This window comes from Chlamydotis macqueenii, chromosome 11, assembly GCF_036417535.1.
Source record: "Chlamydotis macqueenii isolate bChlMac1 chromosome 11, bChlMac1.mat, whole genome shotgun sequence".
Classification (NCBI taxonomy): domain Eukaryota; kingdom Metazoa; phylum Chordata; class Aves; order Otidiformes; family Otididae; genus Chlamydotis; species Chlamydotis macqueenii.
Genome location: NC_141566.1, coordinates 12,087,395 through 12,113,356, shown reverse-complemented (window position 1 = coordinate 12,113,356; position 25,962 = coordinate 12,087,395). Strand labels below are relative to the sequence as shown.

The following is a 25,962-nucleotide window of genomic DNA, read 5'->3' as shown; positions in this document are numbered from 1 at the left end:
GGGTGCAGACAGCTGTGCCTGCACACCTGCGTGACATGACCTTGCCACCCTGGTTTTCACAGCCTGTGAAGCAGCTGGGGACAGTGGGGTGGCAGTGGGCCTCCTGCATGTATTGCCTCTGGGATGCCAGACACCCTGCCCCGAGTATGGCTGGGGATCTGGTGGCCCCCTCTGCCGCCCAGGGCCGGGTGAGAAGACCTTACAAATTTTAAAACTTGGTGTTTAAAAAAAAATCAGGCCCCTGCAGGGGAAAACATCAGGCAGGCATCCCAACAAAGGAGGTGCGGGCATCTGCTTATCATCTCTAAAGGGTGACTAGGCGGGGAGGTGAACTCAGCTCAGGTGTAATCTCAGCTGCCCAGCATCTCCGTGGCGGTTGCTGTGGTCCCAAATAAAGTCTGGCAGCTGATGCAGGTAGGAGGTGGGTGCTGGTGCCATGGAGGAGGGCTCTGCCCCTGGATTATCTGGCAGGACTTTGTTGCACTGCCTGTGGCTCTGCTTGCTGGGTGGTCCTGAGAGCCTTGGAGCATCCCTGGGGGACTCAGGATGCAGGGCCCTGCTGCTGTTGACCCCCATGCCCAAGGCTGGTTACCACTGCCTGGCCCTTGGCTGAGCCCTGCGAGGATTTTAGCTCACTCCTCTCCTGAACAGCCCCTGCTTTTCCTCTGTTATACCGTGACACTGGCCTGTCCTTCAGCATGCCTCCCCTGTCCTCTGCCAGCTTTTTTTTTTTTAAATAATTTAATTTTTATTAGCACGTTGCAGCCTTGCAGCAACCCAGGAATACAAATAGGACAGCGAGTGCAGCCAGGCCCAGGCAGCGGCGAGCTCTGGACAGTGTCCTTGGCACTGCCAGGAGGAGGCAGCTGGGCAGATGCTGCCAGTGCCACTGCAACCTTCCCACAGTCAACATATCCTCTCCGCTTGGATGGGGCTGCCTGGGAGAGCAGAAGATTTTGCATGCGGGAAAATCCCTGCACACCCCTGGCTGCTGCAGGCAGCTGCCTGGCTCACCCTGGCTGCAGAGCTGTGCTGGCACACTCAATAGCAGGACATGTCTTGGGCTCCCAGCTGGGGTGTTTTTATCTTACTGATGGGTGAGGCAGTGAGGTGGGTGGGTGAAGGAGGACAATTAAAATCAACAGCAGATAATAAGAAATTCAGCCTGTCTGGGGGAGCGGCTGCCTAAAAATAGCAACAAGGTTCTCAGCTGTGACAAGATACACTGGGATTTCTCCTGCTGCCCCATGTATAATGGATAAGGGCACTGCACACACCATCACTGGCTCCTCTTGGGTACATGGGGCTGTGCCTGTTTTTTGGGGGATGCAGAGTGGAGGAGCTCTTTGTGGCTTGCAGGGTCAGTTCCCATTGAAGTGTGTGATTTTGGCCCTCGTGCATCTTTGAAAACCCAGCCCCATGCCCAAGGCAGTGCAGAAAATGAGCCCCTGGGGATGTAAGCAAAGAAATCAATTAGCAGGGGGAAAAAATCCTCCCTGAAACTGTGAGGCAGAGGTAACCAGGAGCAGGAAACCTTCTTCTAGCTGGCCCTCATTGTGACTGGCCTCCCTGCTGCCTCCCAGCTCGCCCTGGGAGGGCTGCTTGTGTGCCCAGCATGCCCAGTGTGTGCCAGGGAGCCAGGGCAAACAGGAGGCTGACCTGTGCCATCAGCGTGATGGGAGCTGGTGTGTCAGGCTGTCTATGGTGATTATGGGTGAGGTTGCTGCATATAGGGACGGGGACAGGGAGGATGCTTTGGTCCTCTGCCCCATGTGCTCCCCCTCACTTTCCCATCTTGCTTCTTCGCCCTGACGTGGCAGAGTGGTGCAGATCAGCAGTGCCCGTGTGGCTCTGCCTTTGCATTGCTGTCACCTGCTTGTCCCTCCAGTCCCAAACTTGCCTTCCCCATGGCCCAGGCAAAGCCTGAGTCTGAACCGCAGCTGTGAAGCACTGAGGATGGAAGACAAAAACCTACAAACATCCCAGAGAGGCCTTAACATATGCAGGGTGTGTATTTGTATGTATACACATACATGTGTATTTTCCTCCAAACACTTCATTTTGGTGCAGCCCGTTCCAGTGTCTTAGTGCAGATTGCGGGTGGCTGGAGAAGGAAAGCTGTCTTGCAAGGGGCAACATGGCAGTCCTGGGCTCTGTTAACGAGTGCAGATAACTAAGCCCTTAATTGCCCTGTGAGGGGTGGCTTTGGACATAATTGGTCACTGCCCAAGGGTTGGAACAAATTGCAAGGTGATCCAGATTGATTTATAAACATGTTTATTATTACCAGGCTGGCATGGCCCTCTCCTGGCTAGCAAACAGGGATGTATCTCCCCTTCCCTGCCTCAGAAATAGCATTTTCTCTGGCAGAAGCAAGCTGACAAGGAAACTTTTATGTGGGCTGGCAGGCTCTCTGCAGCCACACGCTGTCCTTGGGGCCGCATCCAGGGAGGGGCTGAGCTGCAGAATTATTGCAAGCATGTAGTTATGCGCTGAGGATTTGCAGGAAAGACTCTCGCAACCTCTCCAACTGAAATGCAAAGGGATGCAAGAAGGTCTTTTCAGCATCCCTGTGGCCACATGTACCCCTGAGGCTCTGTCCCCAGAATGCGGGCAGAGAGTGCAGTGTTTGGGGTGTGCTGTTGGCCGCCCACCCAGCTGCTTGGTACAGGGTGCCCGTTGAGCTGGCTGAGAAAAGGCAACCCCAACCACTTTCCTGCACACTTTTTTCTCCCTCAAGCCTTAGAAATCCAGGGAGGTGATTTTACCCTTTTCTCCATCTCCCTGTTTCACAGCTTGGCTCTGGAGCACCTGTGAGAGCATTGCTGGGGAGATGGGCTGGTCCCTACTGCCTGTGGGTGATGCTAGTGGCAGCGCAGAGGGGGTTTCCATCCCAGGGGGGAAATGCTTGCTGACAAACAGTGCCCGATCCCAAGAATTTTAAGCCACTTTGTGCAAAAATCACAGTCCCTCTTAGCTACTGACATTCTCCCCAACAAGGTAAAGCTGTTGCATCCCCCCAAGGTGTTCAGAAATTGCAAGAAATTGGAATTTCTATGGAAAGAAAAATATAAATGTTTTCCCCCAATGTCTTTTTTTTTTTTTTTTTTTACATTACATTCTATTTTACATCTTATGGTTTGGTTTTTTTGCTTTTGTTTTTTTTTTTTTTACTTTGTATTTTTTCCTCCTGGTGGCCAGGGGTCCCTCTGTGCTGCCCTGGGATGCAGGCTGGGCCTTCCTGGTTTCCAGTGCCTGTAGGGGGTCATGGATTATTTCCAAAGGGGTGTTGCAAGGCTGTCCCCCTCCCATGGCCATTACAATGTAACTGTGGCTGGGTGACATCGCTGCCAGGCCATCTGGGTGGCATCTGGAGGGCTAAGGGAGGTGTCCAAGGATGCCACTGACAGCGGTAGCAGAGGTTCTCCCTGCTCTGTTGTCCCTCTCCAGCCCTTCCCATGCCACAGTTGGCTGGGGAGACTGGGTAGCCCCTCTGCCACCCTGCCTCACGGAAACCTCAGAAAATCAAGGCTGGGGGGCTATGAGCTGGGTTCCACTGTTGCGGGGTGCAGTTGGCCACCATGAAGCCATGGCAGCATTTGCACAGCTGCCGAAGTGGTGTGTCGTCTCCCCTCACCCCAGCCCACCTGCGAACAAGCCGAGGGGTGGCTGTTGGATGGGCAAGGAAGGGGCTGGGGTCCCCACAAGGTGGTTCACGCTGCTCCTGCCCTGCGCAGCACAGGGACCCCTCCAGCCGACCAGTGTCCCCAGCCCCAGGGACAGCCAGGCTCTGCCACCTTGCTGCCTGGCACAAAGTGAGGCATTGAGGGACACAGCGGGGCTTTGTCCACCCCGTGCCCACTGGGAAGGGGCTGGTTGCCCTCTGCAGGCTTCCATGGCCCCGTGCTGGTTCCGCAGCCACAGCACCCAGGGGAGGTGGGGGCATTTGGGGTACCCATGGGAGTGGGAGCACCCAAGGGAGCTGATTCCATCTGCTGCAGTCCTGGAGCTATACCCATCACTTGGGGACTCCATGGCTTGTGCCCACCCAAGTGCTGTTCCCCAACGGAGGCTAAGTGGCCAGGGAAAGTGGCCACAGGATTCCCATCAAAAGGGGGAAAACTCCCTGTTTGGAGCCCCCAAGGCTGAAAGCAGGTCCCTGTGACGGGGGACCCCCATTCCCCGCTGGTGGGTGCTGGGGGTTTGGGGAGGTGACAGCAGAACATCACTGCTGTGCCGCGTGGCCAGCCTCCCATGCCACCACAGCGGGCAGCTCGGGGCAAACACTGCCCGGCCAGGCCTGGGGGGGTTCCCCAGAGCCACCAACGAGGGGACACCCCATGAAGCCCCCCCTGCCCCCCAGCTGCTGGTTTTTTGTTTTTTTTTTTGCAAAAGTCTGTTACTCCAAAAGCCCCGAGTGAGGCAGTGGGGCGGCTCTGCCCACGCAGGAGCTTGGCAGCCAAAGGGTGTGGGGGGACCGAGGGGAGGGGCGGGGTCCTGTCCCTTTAAGGGGGGTGGCTGTCACTCAGAGAGCCCTTTTCTTTGCTGGAGAGCGGGACAGGCACTCAGAGGGGGGGATACAGGGCGAGGCATCCCGCAGACAGCACCGAGGCAGCTGAGCCAGCGGTCGGGGGAGTTGACCAAGTCCAGCGCCATGGGTGAGTATGGGGTGAGGGCAGCGGGCACCCGGGGATCTGTTGCTGGTGTCTCTGGGGACCCTGTCCCAGAGCAGAGCCCCTCAAAACATTCCTCTGGCACCTGTCAGGTCCCAGTGGCCCCGGCGTGGCCATGCCGGCCATGGGAGCTATTGGGGGAGGATGCCTTGGCATGGCAGGGACCTTGTTTTCTTTCCTGTAGCCATTTTCTGTCCCTGTGTGCTCATGTGCTGTCTGTGGGGACAGATGCCATCCCCACAGTTGGTCCCACCCGAGCCCTTGCCACACGGGCTGGAGAGATGAGAGCTCCTGGTGGGAGCTAGGAGGTCCAGGCAGGGTGCTGAGACCTGTCACAGCTTGTGCCGCTTATATGCCAGCAGCCTTGGGAAAACAGAGGCACTCCTCGTGCATACCCCTATCGATACACCAGAGCTAATACTTACCAGCATACCCCTCCAGGGCATCGGGGTGCTTTGTTCCCAGGGGTGCCATGGGCTGCTGGCACCCTGCTTCCTCCTCCTCCTCTTCCTCCTGTCTGCAGCATATTGTTTGGCTCCGGCAGCAGCTGAGCCCTGGGTACAAGGCCTGGGATTGTGCAGCACAAGGGCTCTTTCTCTCCTCCCTTCCCCTCCCCAGGCTTCCCCAGTGCAGCTTCCCAAAGCCTGAGGGGCCAGAGCTGTGGCAGGGAGCCTGCCAGGCCCTGCCACATCCCAGGACCCACAGCCCTCCAGCAATGGAGCTGTCCATTCCTGGAGGTGCCCCGGGCACCTGCCACACCACCTCCCAGGTGGCCAAAAATAAAAATAAAACAGGTATATTTGGCCCAGCATCCTGCTGGGTGCACAGGGCCTTCCCCATGGGTCCCAGCGAGGTCCAGGGAGCAGCGCTGGCCAGGAGGAGTGAGACCCCACTGGACCTGCTGCATCCAAGGCAAACAAGTGGGAGGGGTCTCAGCACTCCCCCATAGCGCTGCCTTTGTTCCCTGTTTGCTCTCGACACAGGGCAGCTGCTGGAGTGGCAGTGCCAGGACAATCTCCCATTGTCCTTGGTGCCACCGCTCGACCTTGCTCCCAGTGGGGAGGGGAGGGCACTGCTGGCCAGGACCCCAAAGCTTTCTTGTCCTTTGAGGAGCGGAGATAAGCACTGTGGGAATGCTTGGAGGGAGCACGGGTTTGGGACCACTTCCCATGGGTGCCTTTTTGGCATTCAAGGCACAAATGCTCTGCTCAGATGGGATGTGCCCAGGCAGCCGCTGTGCCCAGGACAGTGAGGTGCCAGAGCCTACATCCTAAGGAAGGGGAGCAGCTTCCCTGAATTAGGTTATCATAGCTTAGCTGGAGCCAAGCTGATGCTCTGGAGCCTGATTGCTGGCGGGTGCAAACCCACCTGCCTGCCTGCCCTCAAACCTGGCTGCAGAGTGGCTGGCTGAGCACCTCCAAAACCCCTGGGAACCAGAGCTAATGATCCTGCACAGTGGAGACCCGACATGCAGAAGGAGCAGGCGCCCATCCAGCATTTAGGCATTCCAAGCACACACTGGCATGTGCCCTCCCTTTCCCTACCCAGACACAGGTACATGTGTGCTCTTGCTAAATACCTGTTCTGGAGGACTAAATCTACTACATAAGGGCTGACATTCAGCAAACTAACACGACTCCTCTCCATAAGCATATTTGTCTGCATAGCGGGACTACTGCAGCCCAAGCTGCCCGCGGGGTGCCAGGAGAGGGTATGAGTGCACTGCAGCATGCCACCCGCAAGCCCAGGGTGCTTGGGGTGCCTTCCTGCTCCTCCCATGCTGCCCAAGGCCAGGCCACATTGCTGGGTCTCCACTGTGGTTTGTCTCTGAGGAGGTGCTGGGTTCCTACCATCTTTGATGGCAAAAGAAAAATGCAGGCAGCTTGCATTGCCATGGCCCACAGCTGGGCTGTACTGGCAGTGGGGAGCCCATTAGCAGCTTGTTTGCTGGGTCCCACTGGCTTTACACAACATCGCCTTTTATTTCCATCTTGTTTTGCATGGGTCAGTATGGCTGGCTTGCCTCAGCTCCCTGTCCGCTTCACTGCCTTGTGGCCCTGGTGCCCCAAGCTGCCATCACCCCCTGCCCCTGGGCACACTTGGGTGTGATCCTGCCTGGCTGCTTAGAGAGCTCTTGGGGAAGCTGCTGGGTTTGGCTCTCCAGCACTGTAATGAATAATTTCTGGGTTTTCCTTCAACCTGCTTCCGTCCTTCCGCCGGGCACATTCCTCCCCTGGTGTTTGCCTGCTCCTGAGCTGCAGGCTCCAAGCGCTCCTCATCCCAGTGGTGCTGTCCCACCTCACCTCTCTTATCTCTAGGTTTGTTTGAGTGCTGTGCCAGATGTCTCATCGGGGCACCCTTTGCTTCGCTGGTTGCCACTGGCTTGTGCTTCTTTGGGGTAGCACTGTTTTGTGGCTGTGGGCACGAAGCTCTCACAGGCACCGAGCAGCTCATTGAGACCTACTTCTCCAAAAACTACCAGGACTATGAGTATCTCATTGACATGTAAGTACCCTGCTGCAGATGATCACCCTCCTGCCAGGGCCCCTTGTGTCTCCATCTTGCTCTGTGCCGGGAGGAGGAGTCGGCAATGCTGTCACCCAGGCACCATGGAGATCCCAGGCTGTGTTTGCCATGTGCTGGTGTCGTGGCTGCATGGCAGGGTCCAGTGGCCACTTGTTTCCATTTCATGCCTGTTTTTATCTGACCCTTGCTAGGTGCCCTGGCTAATGCTGGATCTCTGTATCGGGTAGGTATGGAGGGCACGGGGAAGCCGGCAGCAGCCCACAGCCTTGCTTGCCACGGCTTTGCCCTGGCTCACTCCACTTGCAGCTTCACCCTCCGTTTCGGTCCCTCCAGGGTGGTGTGGGTAGGGTAAGTCGCAGCAGCCAGGCTGCCCCAGCTGTGCTGCATGCAGGGCTGAGTGCCCTGGCTCCACAGTGGTGCCTGAGCATCCTTGCCCACTCCTCTCCCCGGCAGCATCCACGCTTTTCAGTATGTCATCTATGGTACGGCCTCCTTCTTCTTCCTCTACGGAGCCCTGCTGCTGGCCGAAGGCTTCTACACCACCGGCGCCGTCCGGCAAATCTTCGGGGACTACAAGACCACCATCTGCGGCAAGGGCCTCAGCGCAACGGTAACTGGGGGCCCGAAAGGGAGGGGTGCGCGAGGCCCCCAGCGAGCTCACTCATTGCAGCGGGTGTGTCAGTGTTTGGGAAAGTGGCTAGGACATCCTGACAAGGTGATCTTAACTGGGGTTTGGCACCCCTTCGCGCGCCCGCAGCGGGTTTGCCACGCTTGGTGTGGCCGAAGAGCAGGAGACTGCGACCGTCCGGGTTTTGGGGTATCCCAAAGGGAAGCGCAGCCCAGCTGCGCTCCCCCAGGCTTGCCGTGGCCCCTGGGGACCAGAGCAGCCCAAATTGCCACATTTAACGAAATCACAGGGAGAGCCACGAGCATCTCTGTGGTGTTGGCAGCCCAAGGCTCTCTAGCACCCTGTGCCCTCAGGGTTGTCCTCTCCACTGTGCTTGGGGACGAAGACAAAGTGCTGGCAAGGGGAGCCCGTGGCCTGGGGGAGCTGAGGGGGATGGCTGCGGTTCCCTCGGGGGTTGGGGGGGTGGCACCACGGAGGGGGGGCATTTGCACACCACGGCGGGTTTTGCAGCTGCCTTCCTGTAGAGGCCAAATCCTGCTTGGCCGCGGCTGGGGTTTTTCCCCCCAGCGTGAGACATAGCAGCCATCCTGCTGCTGCCGCCGGTCACCTCCACACACATGTAGTGGACCACGAAGCCGGGGCTGGTGCTGGCCCTGTGAGCCACAGAGGCAGCGGCTTGGGCTGCTGCTCCATGCTGGCTGCTTGGGGATATATTGGGTTTGGTGGGTGGTGCGGAGCTGGATGCAGGCAGCATCTCAGTACCCTGCTTGCCCCACCCCCTCTCCTGCCTGGGGACTCTCGTGCTCCCCTGTCTGTGTTTCTGGCTACTCGGTAACCACGGCTCTGCCCTGGCTTGTCCTGCCCCTTGCAGTTTGTGGGCATTACCTATGTCCTGACTATCATCTGGCTCCTGGTCTTCGCCTGCTCTGCGGTGCCTGTCTACATCTACTTTAACACTTGGACCACCTGCCAGTCCATTGCCAATCCCAGCAAGACCTCAGCCAGCATCGGCACCCTGTGTGCAGATGCCAGGATGTATGGTGAGTGCCAGGTTGGCCGCCCAGGAGCCAGGGGCTCAGGGTGGAGGAGAGGGGATGGAGGAGACGGCCCAGGTGCAGGCAGATAAGGGATAAAGCAGGGGCAAGTGCTGAAGATCCCCAGAGTGCTGCAGTGTGCATGGCACACATGGCTGCGGGAGGCTGAGCAAGGCAGCTGGCTGGTGGCTGTGCCTAACTCACCCATCTTCCCGCGTTTCACCAGGCATCCTGCCCTGGAATGCTTTCCCTGGCAAGGTGTGTGGCTCCAACCTGCTCTCCATCTGCAAGACCAGCGAGGTCAGCATCTCCTGTCACCCATGTGCACTACTCTCAGTGGGTGGCCTCGGGACTGGCCTCCCCAGCTGACATGTGGGACCCTGGGAGCTCACGCCTCTCTTCCCTTGCAGTTCCAGATGACTTTCCACCTCTTCATTGCGGCCTTCGTGGGGGCAGCTGCTACGCTAGTCTCACTGGTGAGTTGGTGTTCCCCATGCCTGGCTGTTCTCCTCCACCCAGCGAGGATGTGGAGGCAGAGGACAACAGAGGTGGTGGCAATGGATGTGACAGAGCCCATACTTGTGTAATTTTCTGGCACATAAGTGCAGATGGCAAACTCAGGCCATAAGAAGGTAGAGGTGGCTGCTGGAAGGGATCTGGAGAGGCTTTAGGAGACCACTGGGGAGAGGTCCTGCTGCCTGTGCACTGAGTCCCCTGCCTTTCCCTGGGTCTCCTCTTGCTTACACCAGTGATGAGACACTGCAGTGTCCCGCCGGTCCAGCTGAGCTACAGGGCTCCACGGGGCAAAAGCCTTGTTGGGCTGCTGGGCTGGGGATGCCACCTTGGGCATACCCCAGCAAGAAGCCGCACCCCGCTTGCCCTCCTTGCCCACAGGAGCTTAGTTTCTCCCCCCCTTCCTTGCTCACTCTCTTTCCACCCACAGCTCACCTTCATGATCGCTGCCACCTACAACTTTGCCGTCCTCAAGCTGATGGGCCGAGGCACCAAGTTCTAGCCCAAGCAGTGGCGCCCAGACAGACCAAACACCCTTCTTTTCTCTAACACCAAGGCTTTAACACTGCAGCCACCTGACACCAGGTCTTCTGCGTTAACTCTGCCTTCGCTGCTGACTCCCTTCCTCTTCCTCCCTCACATCCATCATGCTGAGCGTGACCAGGAAGGAGAGCTTCCCACCAATGGACACCTCTTCATGCACTTTTCTCTCTCTGCTCATCCGTAACTGGTTCACTCTAGAGCCAAGCCCATCGCAACCAGCCAGAGAAGAGGAGGGACTTACTCCAGTGTCCCGATTTTGCCTAGGGATGAGCTAAGGCCTTCATGCTCCTGGGAGGAGAAAATCTGTGTAGGTTGCTCCACGAGTAGCAGGAAGCTACCTAGAGAGAAAAGGAAGTTGGCCCAGTCCTGGTACCATTGCTAGAGACTCTCCTGGAGCTGTCTGCTGTCACCACCCATGGATGGAGAACAAGAGAAGGATTTTTTTTCCCCCTTAGCAAAGAAAGATACATTTACCCCAAAGTGCCTGCTGCAGCCAAGGCAAAGGGAGTTCAGGGCAAGGATCTTCCCATTGTGGAGAAGAGAGTGCTGACCCCAATGCTGATAAAACCCTAACCCAGCTGCCCCTATTAAAGCCTAAAGGAGTTTGGTGTCTCTGTAGACAAGGGGGACTCTTGGCTTTACCCTTCAGGCAGCAGAGAGGTGGCAGATAGGTTTGCCTGGGAGGGGACATCTTTGCGCCATGCCCTGGGAGCATAAAGCCAGAGCCATCCCTCAGGGGCTGACCCTCTGGATTGCATGCCTTTGCCTGCCCTGCCCTGCAAGGGCCACGCTCACCGCACGCTCTTGTCCCTTCACAATGGTGCTCTTCTCTGGGGTGACATCTGGTTCTCTAGCCTCCACTGCATTGGAGAGCTTGATTTCTTTCTCACCTGTGTCAAATGTAACTTTCCCTCGTTCTGTCCCTGTCTTCCCCTCACTTTTTTCCCCTGCATTTTCTGCAAGTCAGGACAACTGTCTTGTGTCTGGCAGGGCAAGAGGGACTGGCAGCATCTTGTTTCCAGCCGAAACCCATGGAGGAGTTGAGGAGGGAAGGAAAGGCAGCAGTCTGGAGATTACAGGGTGGAAACACGGCCCGTCTCTGCAAACCAGATCCTTTCTGGTGCCAGTTCAGTCTTTTCCCATGGAGGGGGGGAGCAGGGCAAGGGGTTTGGTGGAGATTACCTCTCCCCTATGATCGCTCTCGATGGCAGCTGGGGGAAAGCTGGGTAGTACGGGTCCAACCAGACCCACCAAAATGATGTTTCCAGTCCTCCCTGCCAACTAGTATTTTGATTTGCTCTTCCCTGCCTCTCCTTAATGTTAATCTTACTGTTTATTTATTGGAGAAACTACTTTCAGTGGCAGACTGTAGCTCCATCTTGCATGGATTTTTTTTTTTTGGTCTGTATTATGACTACATTTTTTATTTTAAGTGCCAGTTTCAGCAGGGACAAGGCTAAAGTAGTAGATCTGCTGAGCAGAGCGTTTGAAGGATCCTTGCTGCCAGGAATGCTGAAATAGGTTGGCCAGGCTACCAACGCACACGGGCTGGGGAGGGGGGAGGTGCCAGGAGGGACAGCAGAGTGGAGAGAAACCAGTCAAGATCTGGAAATTCACATCGATGCTATCTCTCTTGGGGGTTTGCTGGGGTTTTTTTAGTATCCCTTTAACAAAAAATAACCAGATCCTTGTTCCCACCCTTGTCCCCAGACCCCAAACACATACACACACGTGCACATACACGTGTGCACACACACACACACACACACACACACACACACAAAAGAGAGTTAATAAACTGAAAGTATTTCCTTCATTTCTGATCTACAATTTGAACTTGTTAACAAGCAATAAAAAGGAGCAAGTTTTTAGAGACTTATCTTACAAGATGTATTTTATAAAAATTAAAGACAATAAATTAAAATAAAGAACATTCTGAATGAGATACATGTCTGTCTGCCCATTTGTTCTGCTGGCTCTCCCACCGCCCCCGGCCAAAAAAAAAAAGCAGAGAAGGGGAGGCTGCAGAGAAGGTCCCAGAGGAGCACGTGCCAGCCCCACACACGGGCCAGCAGCCCCCTCAGGACTCTGCCCACCCCTCCTTCCCATCCCAGCCATCAGGTTCATAACCCTGGTTTCAAAAATCTTTGTTCCCAGCTGGGAAGCCCTTAAAACTTCTATTTCTCCTCCAGACACTCAGAGGAAAGCTCCTCGTGTAGGAACCGCTTGGTCATGCTTGGTGATGTGCTGCTGCCCTTTAATACTCAGCCTAAGTAGTGACAGCATCTGCAATGTCTCCTAATGTAGCACCTACAGCACAAACACAGGAAAACCAATGATCATGGCTTGATCAAAGCTCACCAGTTCACATCAGGCAATGCATGTGGTACGAGTACATCCAAGTTCTTCACTTGCAGAGAGCCCTGTGTGAAACAGGATGGTCTTGTTCAGGCACAAGGGTGGTACTCCTATATCGCAGAGCCCTGCATAGCTTGTCCACGTGCTCTGTGGGTGGTTACATGCCATGTGCCGTATACAGTTCGTATACAGTTTGTACAGTGCTGGTGCATGAGGAGGTCAGTGGCTGGTGTCTTTCTGCCCCGATCAGACGAATGCTGCCTTTAAACGCAGGTTTCCACAGCAGCTACTAAAAAATTATTGATTCAAATGTTGCTTCTCTTGGAAATTCCCCCCAGGAGCTGTGCTCAGGAGCTTCTGGGGAGCGAGGCCATGGAGGGAGGCTCCCAGCCCCACGCTCAAACCCCAGCACTGCTCCCCTTTGCAGCAGATCTGTTCAAGAGGCAGATTTCAGGTACAGCTAGGTGCCCACGAGTGGCAGGGTGGGCTGAGAGCTGGCAGGCTGTTACCTACCCATGGCCAGGACCCTCGTTGCTCCTCCTAAATGGGACTCTAGCCCAAACCCCACTCTCCCCTCTCTCCCTCAGCTTCAGCCCCCTCTGGGCAGGCAACAAGGCTCCTCATACAGCCCGCCTGGGGGAGGTTTAGCTCACGCATTGCTGCTGTCCCGGTTCAGTGCACAGCTGTGCCTGCACCCCAGCCTTGCTCCAGCTCATAGAAACCTATGGGGCTTCAGCCAGCATCAATGGGGCCCTTTGTTTCCTGTGTTCTCAGATGCCACCACCCTCCTCTCCCCATGCTGAAAGGGCCCTGTGTGTGCGCGACCAGCCAGCGACTGGGCAGAGTGAGCCAGGGAACAAAACATTGTCTCTTTCCCCTGGCAGAGACTGGTGCCCCCCTGCCGGGGTGAGGGTTGGGGACAGCAGAGCAAGGTAGCGTGTGAAAGCGGCCAGCATGGCCAGGACGCTGGGCAAGTCCGAGGGCTGAAGGACATATGTAGCCTCTTGTTGGGTGTGCCCTCGGCTGTGTGCTGCTGCCACCACACCTGGGGACATGGGATCTGCCCTCACAGCTCCTTCCTTGGGCACTCGGTGCCCTCTAGGAACTGGCTAAGAAAAGATAGGGCATAAACCCTGCCTCGTACCAAACCACAACCCTGGCCCATCACGAGAGCCCCAAGGAGGGGAGTCAGTGCAATCGGACGCTTTCCCCCTGTCCAGTGGCTGAAATGTGGCTGCAGTTTGCTCCCACAAAGCCTGGACCAGAGAAAGGGACCCTAGAGCCGGTGCCATGGGCTGCCTTGCCCTACCCCTTCACCGCATGCCCTGCCCCTCCGGAAGACGGACCTGTGCTGCTGCTGGCAAGGGACCGTGGGCAATAGAGTCCTTGGGACAGCGAGGACAGAAACCTCCCCTGCGCGGGGAAAAGAGAGGGAAGAGGATGGCAGCACCCAAGCGTGTTTGCGTAGGGGGGGCCACGGGCCCGCAGCCCTCGCCAAGGCGGCCTCAACGGTCAGAGCCGCGCCGGGCCAGGCCGCCTCCCAGCTCCCGCGAGCGGCTGCACCTGCCCGGGCGCAGCGGGTCAAGGCGGGCGTCCCGCCTCGGACCCCCGGGCCCTGCCTGCAGTGCGCTGCCCGTGCCTCCCCACGAAGCCCTCCTCTCAAACTCACGTCTGCTAAGGGTGCGCTGGGAGCCTCCAAAACAAAGCCAGCCCGCCAGCCACGCATCAGAAAAAAATAACTACTGTCTCCCTCTAGCGCCTCCATTTCTACTGGGCTCAGTCGTGCACACTCCAGCAAGGGAACTGCAAATAAAAGCTACACTGAACATTCAGACGCTGCCATTCCGAGCCCGCGTGCAAGCCCCTAACTATACAGCAAATTCCTCTGAAGCCACACAGGCACGCAGAGGCCCTGCCTTGCTCTCTCAGCAAGGGCTCTTGCTGTGGAAAGGCCTGTAGGTTGTGTAGGATGAGCACAAGGGCTCAGGGAAAGGAGGCAGTGCTAGAAGCAAGCCCAACAGCTGCCCGCTGCCCTGGCTCAGCTCTCTACCCCTCTGCCTGCACTAACACACAGCAGAGCAGATAGCAAGCACACCAGCCGTGGCAGGGCACGCTCGTGCTGCTTCTCACTGGTAGCTCCCCCAGCCCTGACCTGGCTTCAGTTAGGGCAGAGAAAGGGCTGTGAGTGGCAAGAAACGCCCTGGCAGGGGCAGTAGCTGGTAAGCAGCCTTGCCTGCCAGGGCCACAGCATGGTATTGCCGCCCTGGAGGAAGGTCTTACCTGCCACCTCTCAGGCACCCAGCCGGTTCCTCTCAAATTTATTTCTGCGCACAGTCTGGCCCTACTAGGGAGATGCCCATGCACAAGGAGGGAACAGCAAGCGGGAATTCCTCACGGAAAGGGCTAAGACTGACAACAGAGTGGTAGATGCTGTTCTTGGCTGCTTATGAAGACAGAAGTCCTGCGTCTGCATGTGGCCACATGCACCAGCCCCTAAAGGACTCCTTGAAGCCAGCAGGAAAGAGTTGCTCCACTGGCCATGTAGGCACTGAGGTTGAGGGCTATCTCTGTTAATCTCTAATTGCTTTTGCCCAAGCTGGTAACCCTCCAGTTCACTGACTTCATGGACTGTCCCAGGCACCAGTCAAGGAACTCTGACTCACCTGAGGCCTTCAGGCGACTGCTGTGGGAGCTATCATCTCCTCCCACCTCGGCAGGGCAGGGAGTGCTCCTCACTTCAGAGTGGAGCATGCCAGCACCCCTAACACCAGAGCTGCAACAAACTCCCCATTAAGAACTGGAGTGGGGTTCAGAGGCTCCTGAAAGGGCATTTTTACACTCTGTGTCTTTTCACTCATCCTCAAACACATGCAAGAACATGCAGTCTCCAGAAATCGTGTTCCCATCAACATCACAGCTGTACTGCTGTGAGGAGCCAGCCTCCGGAGCTAGGGAGGAGCTGCACTCAGGAAACACACAGTGTGCCTCTGTCACCCAGGAGCAACCCCAGGGCATCTGCAGCCATTTGGGCTCCTCAGCTAGTGGTTCTGGAGAAGATTTCAGTTTCCTCAGCCCACCAACTGCACAGAGCTGCACTACTTGGCCCAGAGCAGCAAAGGCCTCAAGAGGGCTGTGGGAGAGAGGGATGGATGGGACCAGGAGACTCCCTGCCACTCCTCCTCCCTTGCAAGCACACAGAGATTCGCTACAGCATCTGTTCCACACAGAAGCAGCTCACTGCTTTCCTTTGGAGATGCTCCTTTGCCCTCCAGGGATCTATCATCTCCTCAACCCGTGACAAACCCCACCGAGCCCTCTGCTATTGCCTGCAGTGGCAAATTGGGGAATAAGGGAAGAGCCTCACTATCGCTTCTGCCTCTGCCCCGCATTTTCTTAGAAACATCTCACATCAGGGTAGTCAGTGGTTCCGACAGACCCTCGCTGGCATGAGACAGCCTCACTCAACCCCCATGACTTCTCCAAGGCTGGGACCATCTCCCACCAGGTTACACTGGCTGTGTTTTCAGCTGTTTTGAAACAGCTGAAGTAAGATGCGGGAGTCCCCCAGATACTCCAGCCCAGGAGGATTTCCAAGCACTTGAAACCCTATGTGAACCCTACCCTCTGGAAGCGTGGATAGGCAAGCAGACATGGAAGAAAAATAAATTAAAAGGTTCTGCCAACAGGAACAGCAGGCATGGACTCTGCAAACACAGAGAAAGCTTCCCAAAATGAGCAACCATCTGGCAGGACAGTGGAAGAGAACAGTCCCCATATGCTGATTTATGTCTCAGCAACCTACAGAAGTCATGCCTGGTTACCAACCCCTGGAGCCCGAGGGACCAGTTCCAAGACTGCAAGAAGAAATCAAAGGAAAGGACCCAGCTTGCTGCTGAGAGCCCAGGCTGAAAATTAACATGTAGTGTGGGAGGGAAGCAATCTGGAATATTTCTGTTATGAGAGTGTTTTCTGATACAGTCTTGAAAAGACAAAACTGGTCACTGGATTCAGCTCGTAAATAAGCTTGTATTCCTTCAACTGCTGGTCTAGCTAGGTACCTTCAGGAATAACCAACCCCTTTGATCCCTTAGTGACTTCTCTCTGCCAGATGCTATAACCAACTCAGTTCCACATCCCTCAGGAGAACAGGAACCAACTTGAACTTTGACAAACCAAGAAGGCCATAATTTCTTGAATTCACTTGAACACATCCATGTTTTATTTGCTTAAATAAAGGTAGAATCTCAGTTTTACAATTCCAGTTCTGTAGCAATAGCAACAAACGCAGCAGCACGAGGGGACACAGGGAGCGGATGGCTGTTGGCACTGAACTTTGCAACAGAGTTCAAAATCTTGGCTCATTTGGAAATTGTGCATATCACTTAAAATAAATTAACCAATTTAAATATATTATACTATACTTTAAAAATTTATTTTAAAGTCAGCAATCCAACGTCTATTAAGAATGGTGTGTAACATGGTCCAGCAATATATGCTGTCTGCACAGCCTGGGCACAATGGGGCTCTTGAGCTTCAGCTATCAGCATCAACATGCACCCCAGGGTACCGCAAACAGCGTGCTGCACCCATGCCTCCTACACCAGGGCTTGTTCAGTCTCTACCCTCTCCCACAGGAGGTGCCAGTCCTCGAACAGATTCCATGAGATCCCTCAGCAGCTCCTCTGGCAAGGCTGAGCAGCGCACAAGGGCCTAAGCCTATGTCGACCCTGGGCCTCTGCACAAACCAGCTCCAGGGGAATGTGTCTGTTCAGACATGTAAATCAGAACCACAGGTCACAGAGTCTGTGATCTTGGAGGAAATATCAAGCAGTGTTAAACTGAAGAAAAATCCAAAGGCCTAGGGAGGTCAGACATTGGTAAATAAACAGTAACTTCAATATCCTGAGGGAAAAATAAATAAATAAATAAATCAATCTGTTGCACCTACAGAGGCAGAGCCTTCTCTTAATACCTCAAGGGACCTGGTTTTCCAGAGACTGCAAGCACTCCCTATCTATCCCCATGCATCTGAGTGTCCAGCTCTGTTTAGAAATCAGATCCCTCTAAAGTACTTTGCATTAAAGCTTCAGTCCCTTCCACACGTGGTTGCTCTGCAGTGAAGGGCAGGATCACCCTGAGTTCCGTCAGAAGAGACTCCCTGCATGGTCAGAGACTGCTCAGTGATGGGGATTAGCTGCCACCAGTCAGCACAAGGGCAGAGATTGCCCTGCTCTACAGCACAGCTTAAGTGAGGCTGCTCGATTTGAGCTACAAAACTTACCATCCAGTAGCTCATCGCAGTGGGAATCACATTCAGCACATATGTACTCAGGGAAACTCTCCCTGTGGCAGGCTCCTAGGTACTTATGGGCAAAGTGTTGGTTTTGGACAAATGCTTGCATGGGAAGTTGCGGGACATGAGATTATAATGGTAAAGACAGCAGTCGGCAAGCACTCATCTCGCTGCTACACAGATAGCTCAGGACTAACACCTACCGGGGGACAGGAGCTGAGATCAGCAAAGCCTGGTGTCCTTTTCTAGAAGGTTCCCTGCGCTTCCCACAGAGGTGGAACCAGTCCTCTCTCCAGTGGACTGAACACAGCAGCCATTAACAAAGGCCAGATAACTGAGTGGACGGCCTCTACCAGTAAAGTCTGTCATATGAATTACAGGTAAAACATATAGGATTCCCTGTTAGGGAGTAAGGGCATGAGTTAACTGTGCTCAGCAGCACTGCACCTGACACAACAGGTAATAAAGTGAATGCTGCAGCATCCAGATGGGAACATCTGTGCTAAAGCAACTGAAGACACTGATCCACCAGCTAACGAAGCATAGTTATCACCAGCCCTGCACACTGAGTGAGTGGATTTAACAGCTGCCCACACATGACTCCTCCAGCTACCTGCACTCCTACAAGACATCCCATCCACCTACTATCTGGTCTGCTAGAGCATATAATCTGGACACTGTGATTACTTGTGACAGAAACCAGCTGAAGTTTCACACTCCAGATCTCCTGAACTCCTAAGTAACTCTAAACCCTTTGACATGACCCAGCAAGATTCAAATCAGTATTTTTCATCCAGGGCTTCAAGGTATGAGAAGCAAGATCTAGTGCTGAGCCTCCAGAAGAGACAAGGAAACATACATTAAATAAGAACTAGACTCTCCACAAACTAACACACAAGACAAAGTTAGAAAAACAGACCAGAAATAGGCAGCTACGAAGAAGCGACGCTGCCACATTCAAACACAGGTCCAGCTCTCCTTTGTGTGTTGCTTCAGATCACAGCTCTAAAAATTCTCAGTACAATTCACTCTTAGGACACAATACACCAATCCCAAACAACAGATACACACATCTCAGTCGCTCCAGTACTTGGCATTCTCAGTTGCATGTGCTAGAGTCTCTAAAACAGGTCTTGTTCAGTATGCTAAGCTGACTTTTCTTTGGCAGTAAGGCCATAAGCGTAGTGAGTCTAGTATTGTTTTGAGTTCAGGACTAAATTACTTCAAAGACTGTCTAGAGTGCTCTCAGCTTTGTTCCACAGACAGTTCTTGGTACAGATCAGATCACTACTATCTTTAGTAAATTTAAAGGACTTTAATCCAGTCCTTTAAATCTGCTAAAACAGGCAGAGATGTAAGCAGGACTGCACTCACATGCTCTTTTAACAGCTCCCTCCTGCAAATATTTAATCTCTGCCCCAAAACTCCAGACACAATTGAGATGGTGAGGCTGCAACTCCCCAGTGAGCAAACCACCTATTGTCCTTGTGGCCACTCTCCTCAGAGTGCCTCAGAGTGCCCCAGAGCTGCCAGCGCTTATTCCCATCCAGCTGCTGGCTCAAACAATGTTCCTGAAGCAGCAGCCACTTTTAACAACAGGAGGACCCTGATTTGGAGCTGGAGTGCAGGTCAATGGTGTGGCCCAGCATGCAGTGCTCTAGCTGCTCCTCCACTGCCAGCACCTGTCGCACAGCCTCCTCAAAGGCGACTGCCACATTGGTGTCATCCTTAGCACTGGTCTCCAGGTATGGATAATTACCATTTTCCATGCACCAGGCCTGGGCCTCCTCTGTGCTCACTTGTCTCTCAAGTTTGTCTATCTTGTTGCCCAGGACTACAAATGGGAAGTGTTCAGGGTCCTTCACGTCAGCATAACAGACAAACTCCTTCTGCCAGTTACTGAGGTTCTCAAAGCTCTGCCGGTCATCCACGCTGAAGGTCAGCAGGCAGCAGTCTGCTCCCCTGTAAAAGGGGGTTCGCAGGCTCTTGAATCTCTCCTGTCCTGCGGTGTCCCAAATCTGGAGGGTAACAAAACGTCCATCCACCTCCAGGTCCCGGTTTAAGAACTCCACACCAATCGTGTGGAAAGCCTGTGAGTCAAACTTGTTGGTGACGTACCGGTTCATCAAGGAACTTTTCCCAACTCCACCATCCCCAAGGAGAATGACCTTTAAGAGCAAGGACTTCCCACTCATTGCAGCAGGACGAAGGGGCGCAGTACCCAGGCAATCTGCAGGGTTCAGAAATAGTACAAAACAGCTATTTGACTTATGAATTCAGCAGAGAGTTGCACATGAAGAACAGAATGTGGTATTTCCATCCCCATTTCTGAACAAGTTTTGTATATGGGAGGTAATCTCTTTTATTAGAGAGATTCGAGCTGGGAATTGGACCAGCTTTCAGGCACAAGTCCTCCATCAGGTCCAAAATGGAAGCAGCAGGTCACCAATGTAAGCGCAAGGTGAGAACAACTGTTGAGAGTTTAGTATCAATTATACTATATTATATATCAATTTCACTCTTGGTGAAAACTCTGTATCTGAAAGCTTGTCTACTTAAACATTACTACTTAAACATTACTACTTAAACATTACTACTTAAACATTACTACTTAAACATTACTACTTAAACATTACTACTTAAACATTACTACTTAAACACCTCTTCCGGCCTGTGTCCTCAGGCTATCACAAAAACAGCAAAATCACCAGGGATCACCATCACCAGGTCTTCATTTCCACTGTATAATCACTAGCTAAATAATTTATCCTATCTGACTTGCTCTACTGCAAGGATGTAAAAGACGTACAGGCTAACATCAATACAAGTCATCTGACAAATCAGTTCTTAATCACCCCAAGAACATTGACTCACCTTACGATGGAGCTGTGCTTGTTCTCTGTGTGTGATCTCTACAGGTCAGGAGTTTCCCAGGCAGGGAGACACAGCTTCTCTGCTACTCTTTTCTGTCAATGCTTTTCACATGCCAGTTTGCTAGGGCACAGGTGCAAGTTCATATTGCCACAACCCGGCACCACAGGTTCCTTAGTCAGCAGTCACAAGAGAAAGGCCAAGTGCCAAACAGTCCTCCCCCTCCCAGGGACATTTTGCAAGCAAAGGCAAAGGCTTGACACAAAATAAGATGTTCATTTGGCTCCTGTCTGTACAGTACCTGCTCTAGAAATACAGCACTTCTGTCTCCAGGACTGTCCAGGGAACACCTTAATCCAGCAAAACAGTCACTAAAAAACAAATATCAGTCAGCGTGGTTGCCAGAGCTGTGCTCAGTCACTCTATTTCCATTTGTAATGTTCACTCAGGCTTGAAAAGCAACAGTGGAAGACTAGGAAGCTGCAAGTGCAGTATTGATGGCTGGAGTAAAACAGGCAAGAACAAGGTGCTGAGGACAGAGTTTCCCTTGCCCCAGGTAAAATGGAACACAGTCTGTTCTGACCAGAACCGAAGCCAAAATAAGAAAAGAACAAACTGAAGGACCTCTAGCATGAGTGCATAGGCTGGGTAACCCATGTCTCCCGTCAATCCAGGGGACATCAATAGCTTTGATCTTGGCCTGCCTACCCACACACTGGAATCCGATCTGAGGATTCAACATGCACCTGAATCTGCTAACCAGAACAGTGAGCCAGCTGGCAAGAGCCTGGTATGAAAAAGAGATGTGATCTGGTTTGCTTACACCTGCTACTAACATTCCTGGGAAGGGTGTGGACATGTAGTGCTGCTTAGTGATGACACCACTGGACCAACCTCCAACCAATCGAACCAGGAGCACTCAACACTGCTCAGAACAGCAGTTCTAGTCCTTCCAGGCCAAAAACCACTTTCCATATTAATTTCAGGGGGCCCTGTTAAACTTTGTTTCTGCTCTTTTTATAGCTTTTTCAACCCATGCTTACCACAAAGCCAAAATCAGAAAGTTCTGCTTCGAGTTAGTTTCTGTGGAAAGTGCAGAAACTAACTAAAGGCTCACCAATTTCACTTCCTCTGCACAGAAATACCACAAATTAAGCAGGGCTGAACTAACTTGATGTGCCACGGGACATTTGAGAAGCATCCATGCAACCCAGTGGTTCTAAAGCAAAAAACAAAATGCAAACGTCACAAGAGACAAATAGGAATTGCAGCATAGCTCCCTGGGGCTGACAGCTTTGGGAAACTCTTCGCTGCGCAGAAGAACTGTCCAGAACCCTTGCTCTTCCTTTTCTAAATGCTTGCTGAGGGATAGTTTAAGATGGTACCTGCCCTCTGTCACTAGAGCCCTTCCTGACAGGTGCCATCAGCCCCGACAAGTTTCCATTTAGAAAAGGTTTGTTAGCAGGCGAGTAGCAGACACTTTAAAAATGACTAATGGGTTATGCTAGGCTACTCCAGACGTTGGAGAGAGACATGACAGAGACATGACAGAGCCACGACACCCATGACATCGACCTTAGCAACACTGCCTGCAATCTGCATTCACTTGATTAGCCCTTCGCAAGCAATTTCAGAGGCTAACCTCGACTCGCAGCAGGACAGAAATCCCTCGCGCAGGACGCCAGCACCTATTTGCAGAGAAAATCAGCGGGGTGCGTGCGTGGGAGCTGCACGCTGGGCCCCGCCACCCCCTCCCACTCCCCAAGGCCTAGCTCTCAACCCAAGAGGACGCGAGACCCTCCGACGGACCCCGCCTGGCTCCTCGGCCCCCGCCCGACCCACAGCCTGGAGCGGCTGAGAAGAGGCACAGGGAGGGGGGACGCGACGCAGGGAGGGGGGACGCGGCGGAGGGAGGGGCCGGGGAAAGAGGGCGGGCCAGCAGTCCCGAGGGCTGTCCGAGTGAAATAGCACCGGACCCGCCCTCCCTTACCTCCCTCCGTGCCGCCGCCCACCTGACCCGCCGGGCGCAGGTACCGGCTCCCACCTCGCCTGCGCGGCGCACGCGCCCTGCCGATGGCGGCCGCGCGCAGTAGGGGGCGGGGCCGGGCCAGGCCAGGCCTTAGCCCCGCCCCGCCCCGCCCCGCCCCGCCCCGCCCCGCTCGGCTGCGCGGCCGCCTGTGGTGGGGCGGGACGGGGATGGTGTCCCTCACTGCCCCCTGATGCCGGCCGCGTGCCTCCCCGCCGGGCGCCACCCGACACTCGCTGCCGTCACTCCCGTCTCCTCCCGGTCGCTTCCTGTTCACCCTCGCCGCCCCCCTGTCCCTACGCCATCTCGCCGCTGCTGGGAGGGCAGGTGCAGCGGGACCCCCACTCCGGGTCAGGTGAGCAGTACCGGGGGGTGCCCCGTCGCAGCGGTGGGGCCTCCACGGAGCCCATGTGAGGCCACGGCATCCTCGCCACAAAAAGTCCCTTACCTGCCCGCAGGACATGGTCCCCTACACAGTGTCACTGCAGGCCGGCGGCAGTGGCTGTCCCCAGCCCCACGCACCACCCCGTGCCTGTTCCAGCATGTGCGGCAGCCAGTTCCTCACCCCACCAGTGAGAAGAGGGGCTGAGGAAACTTTAACAGATATGGCATTTATTGATTATTGCTGTGCATGCTAATACAAATAGCGCTTTATGCTTTGCTAACTAGCTATTGTAAAAACTACCCGAGGGGGGGGAAGTCTTGCATTCCCCAACCGAGGGGCCTTGCTTTGTGCTTTGAACTCTTCATCTGAAGTGAGAAGTCCTGCACCTCCCGCACAAGGACAGTCCTGGTAAGAACCAAGGGGCCTCCTTCAGGAGCCAGCTAAAACTGGCCAAATGACCTCTTGGAACTAATTGTAATACCCAAATGACCTCTTGGAACTAATTTTAATACGGAGTGGGGATAGCTCATGCATATGTATAGGCGTGTTTTTTTAACTTCATGCATATGTAACACTTGGTTGTATAAAATTCAAAGTAAATTGCCACGCCAGGTGTGCACAATTTTGGCGGGACTACCCCCCGTGCTGCCCGGCGCCGAATAAACATACCTACTTTACAGTCTTACAGATTGTGGAGTCTGCTTTCCGCACATCACCAGCAGGAGCCTAGCTGCTGTGTGAGTGGGACGTACAGAAATAAACAAATTCCCCAAATGGCTTCTCCCTGGTTCCCCATTTAGTGCTGAGGGAGGCAAGTGGCTGGCAGCTGCTCGAAGGAGTGCCACCTCCTCCACTCTCACCATCACCCATGGGACCAGGAGGGAGAAGGTCTTAAAGAAGGTTTCTGGGGAAGAGCAGCAAATACAAACATTTCAGATGGTTGAAAGGAAAAATAGTGGCAAGGTCACCCCAGCCTGGGGCAGACGGAGAGGGGAGAGAACAGGTGGCTGCAGGGTGGTTTTGGGGAGCAGGAGCCACCTGCACCCTTGGGCATCGTCAGCTCTTCTCGCCAGTGCCTGGTGCCCACCCAGAGTCAGCTCCAAAACCTGGAGACACCTCTTGCTCGGGGCTGCAAGATGCCCCAGGCACCTTCCTTGAGGGTCAAGAGTAGGGACTCCTGGCATGGATGCACAGGGCTTTTTGGCTGTCTGAAGCCGGCACCAGTCGCAGGGCCACGAAAGTGCATTGATTGCCTTCTCCCTGCCCTGGAAAAACATGAGATGGGTGGAGGATTTAAATTAAGCTGGAGATTATAGTAATACCAGCCTTGGTGATCTGTTGGAGGAGAAGGGAAAAAAGAGACGTGTAGCCGGGTGTAGAGGGAGAAGAGGGGGTGGTGGGGCAAGGCCCTTAGGGTGCAGGGTCTTGGTAGTCTGGGACCAGGGGAGCCTGCGAAATTTGAGGTCGTTCCTTGGGCATGTATTTGGGGCAGCAATGTACATGCCAGTGCGGAGGCCAGAAGTGTGGGGTGCTGCTGGTACAGACAGCAGCCCCAGCTCGCACCACTGGCTGGGGCTAGCTCTGAACCAGTCTGCATCCCCACAACAGCCCTGTGAAGGCCACACACTGCCAGAGTGAGCATGGCACACCTTCCCCTCCCTTTGCTAGGCAGCCATTTAATCCCATTATTTGTCATTACTTATTTATTAGAGGTCTTATTTATCGTGTAAGAATACCAAGGCCAGGAGGGGTGAGACACGTCCTGAGTGAGACAGAGCTGCCAGGACAGATCCTGCTAAGGCAGGAAGGACACGGTACTCTGCAGCAGCACTGTGCTATGCCCTGATGCCCTAGACCACCCTGAGCAGAGCTGGCAAACACCAAAGCCTCAGGGGATGCTGCTTGAACGGCTTAGGGAGGGCAACATGTCCCTGCAGTGCAGACAAGGACACAACAGGGCCAGTGACCCTAGCTGACTGTGCTGCAGTGTTCAAGGGGCCCCCATGTTCCCCCGGGCTGTGCTGCAGGCACCGGGAGCTATTGGAGAGTCACCTGCCCATCTGAGCAGAGATTTGCCTGGGCAGGTTTGGCTCCTGGCAGCTCTGCAGCTTGGTTGCCTCCTTTTGCTGGGTAACAATCTGTTTGGCATCTGTAGTGGGTTGACCTTGGCTGGACACAAGGTCCCCACCAAGCTGCTCTTATCACATCCTTCCTCAGCTGGATAGAAGGGGAGAAAATAAGGTGGAAAATAACTCGTGGGTCTAGATAAAGGCAGTTTAATAAACAAAAAGCAAAGGCCCCACACAGAAGCAAAGGAAAACAAAAGATTTATTCTCTACTTCCCATCAGGAGGCAGTGTCCAGCCACTTCCCGGGAAGCAGGGCTTCAGTACACATAGCGGTTGCTCCAGAAGACAAGTGTAATAACAAATACCCCTGGTTCCTCCTCCTTTCTCTTAGCTTTCATTGCTGAGCAGATGTCATATGGTATGGAGTATCCCTTTGGTCAGTTTGGGTCAGCTGTCCTGGCTCTGTCCCCTCCCAAGAGCTTGCCCACTTCCAGCCTACTGGGTGAGGGGTAATGTTGGAGAGACAGCCTTGACGCTGTAGGAGCACCGCTCAGCAGTAGGCAAACACTGGCGTATGATCAGCACCTTTCCAGCTACCAATGCACAGCACAAGTGCTATGAGGGCTGCTAGAGGAAAAATGAACTCCATCTGAGACAGACCCAATATCATCACCACCCCTTATTCCATACCATTTGCATCATGCACAGGTTCCACATAATTTAATACACATATATATCTTCTAACCATCCCATTGTACTTAATTCTCATTACTGGAATCTCTTCTTACCAGCACTTACAGCTTAAGTATCAACACTGGCACTTAAACCATCTTTATACCCAACATACAGATTTATATATTCTCATTAACTACTATCCTCTGTCCTTTAACAGATAGATATTATTCTCCCGTTCCATGGGCTTCCTCTGCTCCTCCAAATGCTCATAAAAACAGGCTATGTCTTGGGCCCCATCTTCCAAGATGAGTGCTCAGGACAGGAGAAGCAGTAGGTTCCGTTGCTGGGCATAAACATCAGCCTGGTTTG

At 54.1% G+C, this 25,962-nt stretch overlaps 2 protein-coding genes across 3 annotated transcripts; one reads left to right on the top strand and one right to left on the bottom strand.

Moving 5' to 3' along the window:
* The first annotated feature begins 4,551 nt into the window (after positions 1 to 4,551).
* On the top strand, positions 4,552 to 11,862 carry PLP1 (proteolipid protein 1). Of its 2 annotated transcripts, none has more exons than XM_086756467.1 (7): positions 4,552 to 4,658; positions 6,992 to 7,178; positions 7,653 to 7,809; positions 8,699 to 8,867; positions 9,088 to 9,161; positions 9,272 to 9,337; positions 9,805 to 11,862. In XM_086756467.1, exons 1-7 carry the CDS (start codon positions 4,655 to 4,657, stop codon positions 9,874 to 9,876), a joined length of 729 nt encoding a protein of 242 aa, XP_086612593.1. In that variant the 5' UTR covers positions 4,552 to 4,654; the 3' UTR covers positions 9,877 to 11,862. The 2 variants fall into 2 exon arrangements, with proteins under 2 accessions (XP_086612593.1, XP_010127518.1); XM_010129216.2 differs by having other exon boundaries at positions 7,653 to 7,914.
* A 4,609-nt stretch (positions 11,863 to 16,471) lies between these two features.
* On the bottom strand, positions 16,472 to 19,798 carry RAB9B (RAB9B, member RAS oncogene family). Its single transcript, XM_010125394.2, has one exon. The coding sequence runs from the start codon at positions 19,761 to 19,763 to the stop codon at positions 19,158 to 19,160; it is 606 nt and encodes a 201-aa protein (XP_010123696.1). The 5' UTR covers positions 19,764 to 19,798; the 3' UTR covers positions 16,472 to 19,157.
* Positions 19,799 to 25,962: the final 6,164 nt, after the last annotated feature.

What these genes read in the sequence shown, in the direction of transcription:
- PLP1 (XM_010129216.2), top strand. An exon ending in TATGAGTATCTCATTGACAT is followed by an intron (nt 7,179 to 7,652) that starts GTAAGTACCCTG and finishes TCTCCCCGGCAG; the next exon opens with CATCCACGCTTTTCAGTATG. An exon ending in CCATCTGCAAGACCAGCGAG is followed by an intron (nt 9,162 to 9,271) that starts GTCAGCATCTCC and finishes CTTCCCTTGCAG; the next exon opens with TTCCAGATGACTTTCCACCT.
- RAB9B (XM_010125394.2), bottom strand. Translation starts at nt 19,763, where the DNA reads ATGAGTGGGAAGTCCTTGCTCTTAAAGGTCATTCTCCTTGGGGATGGT.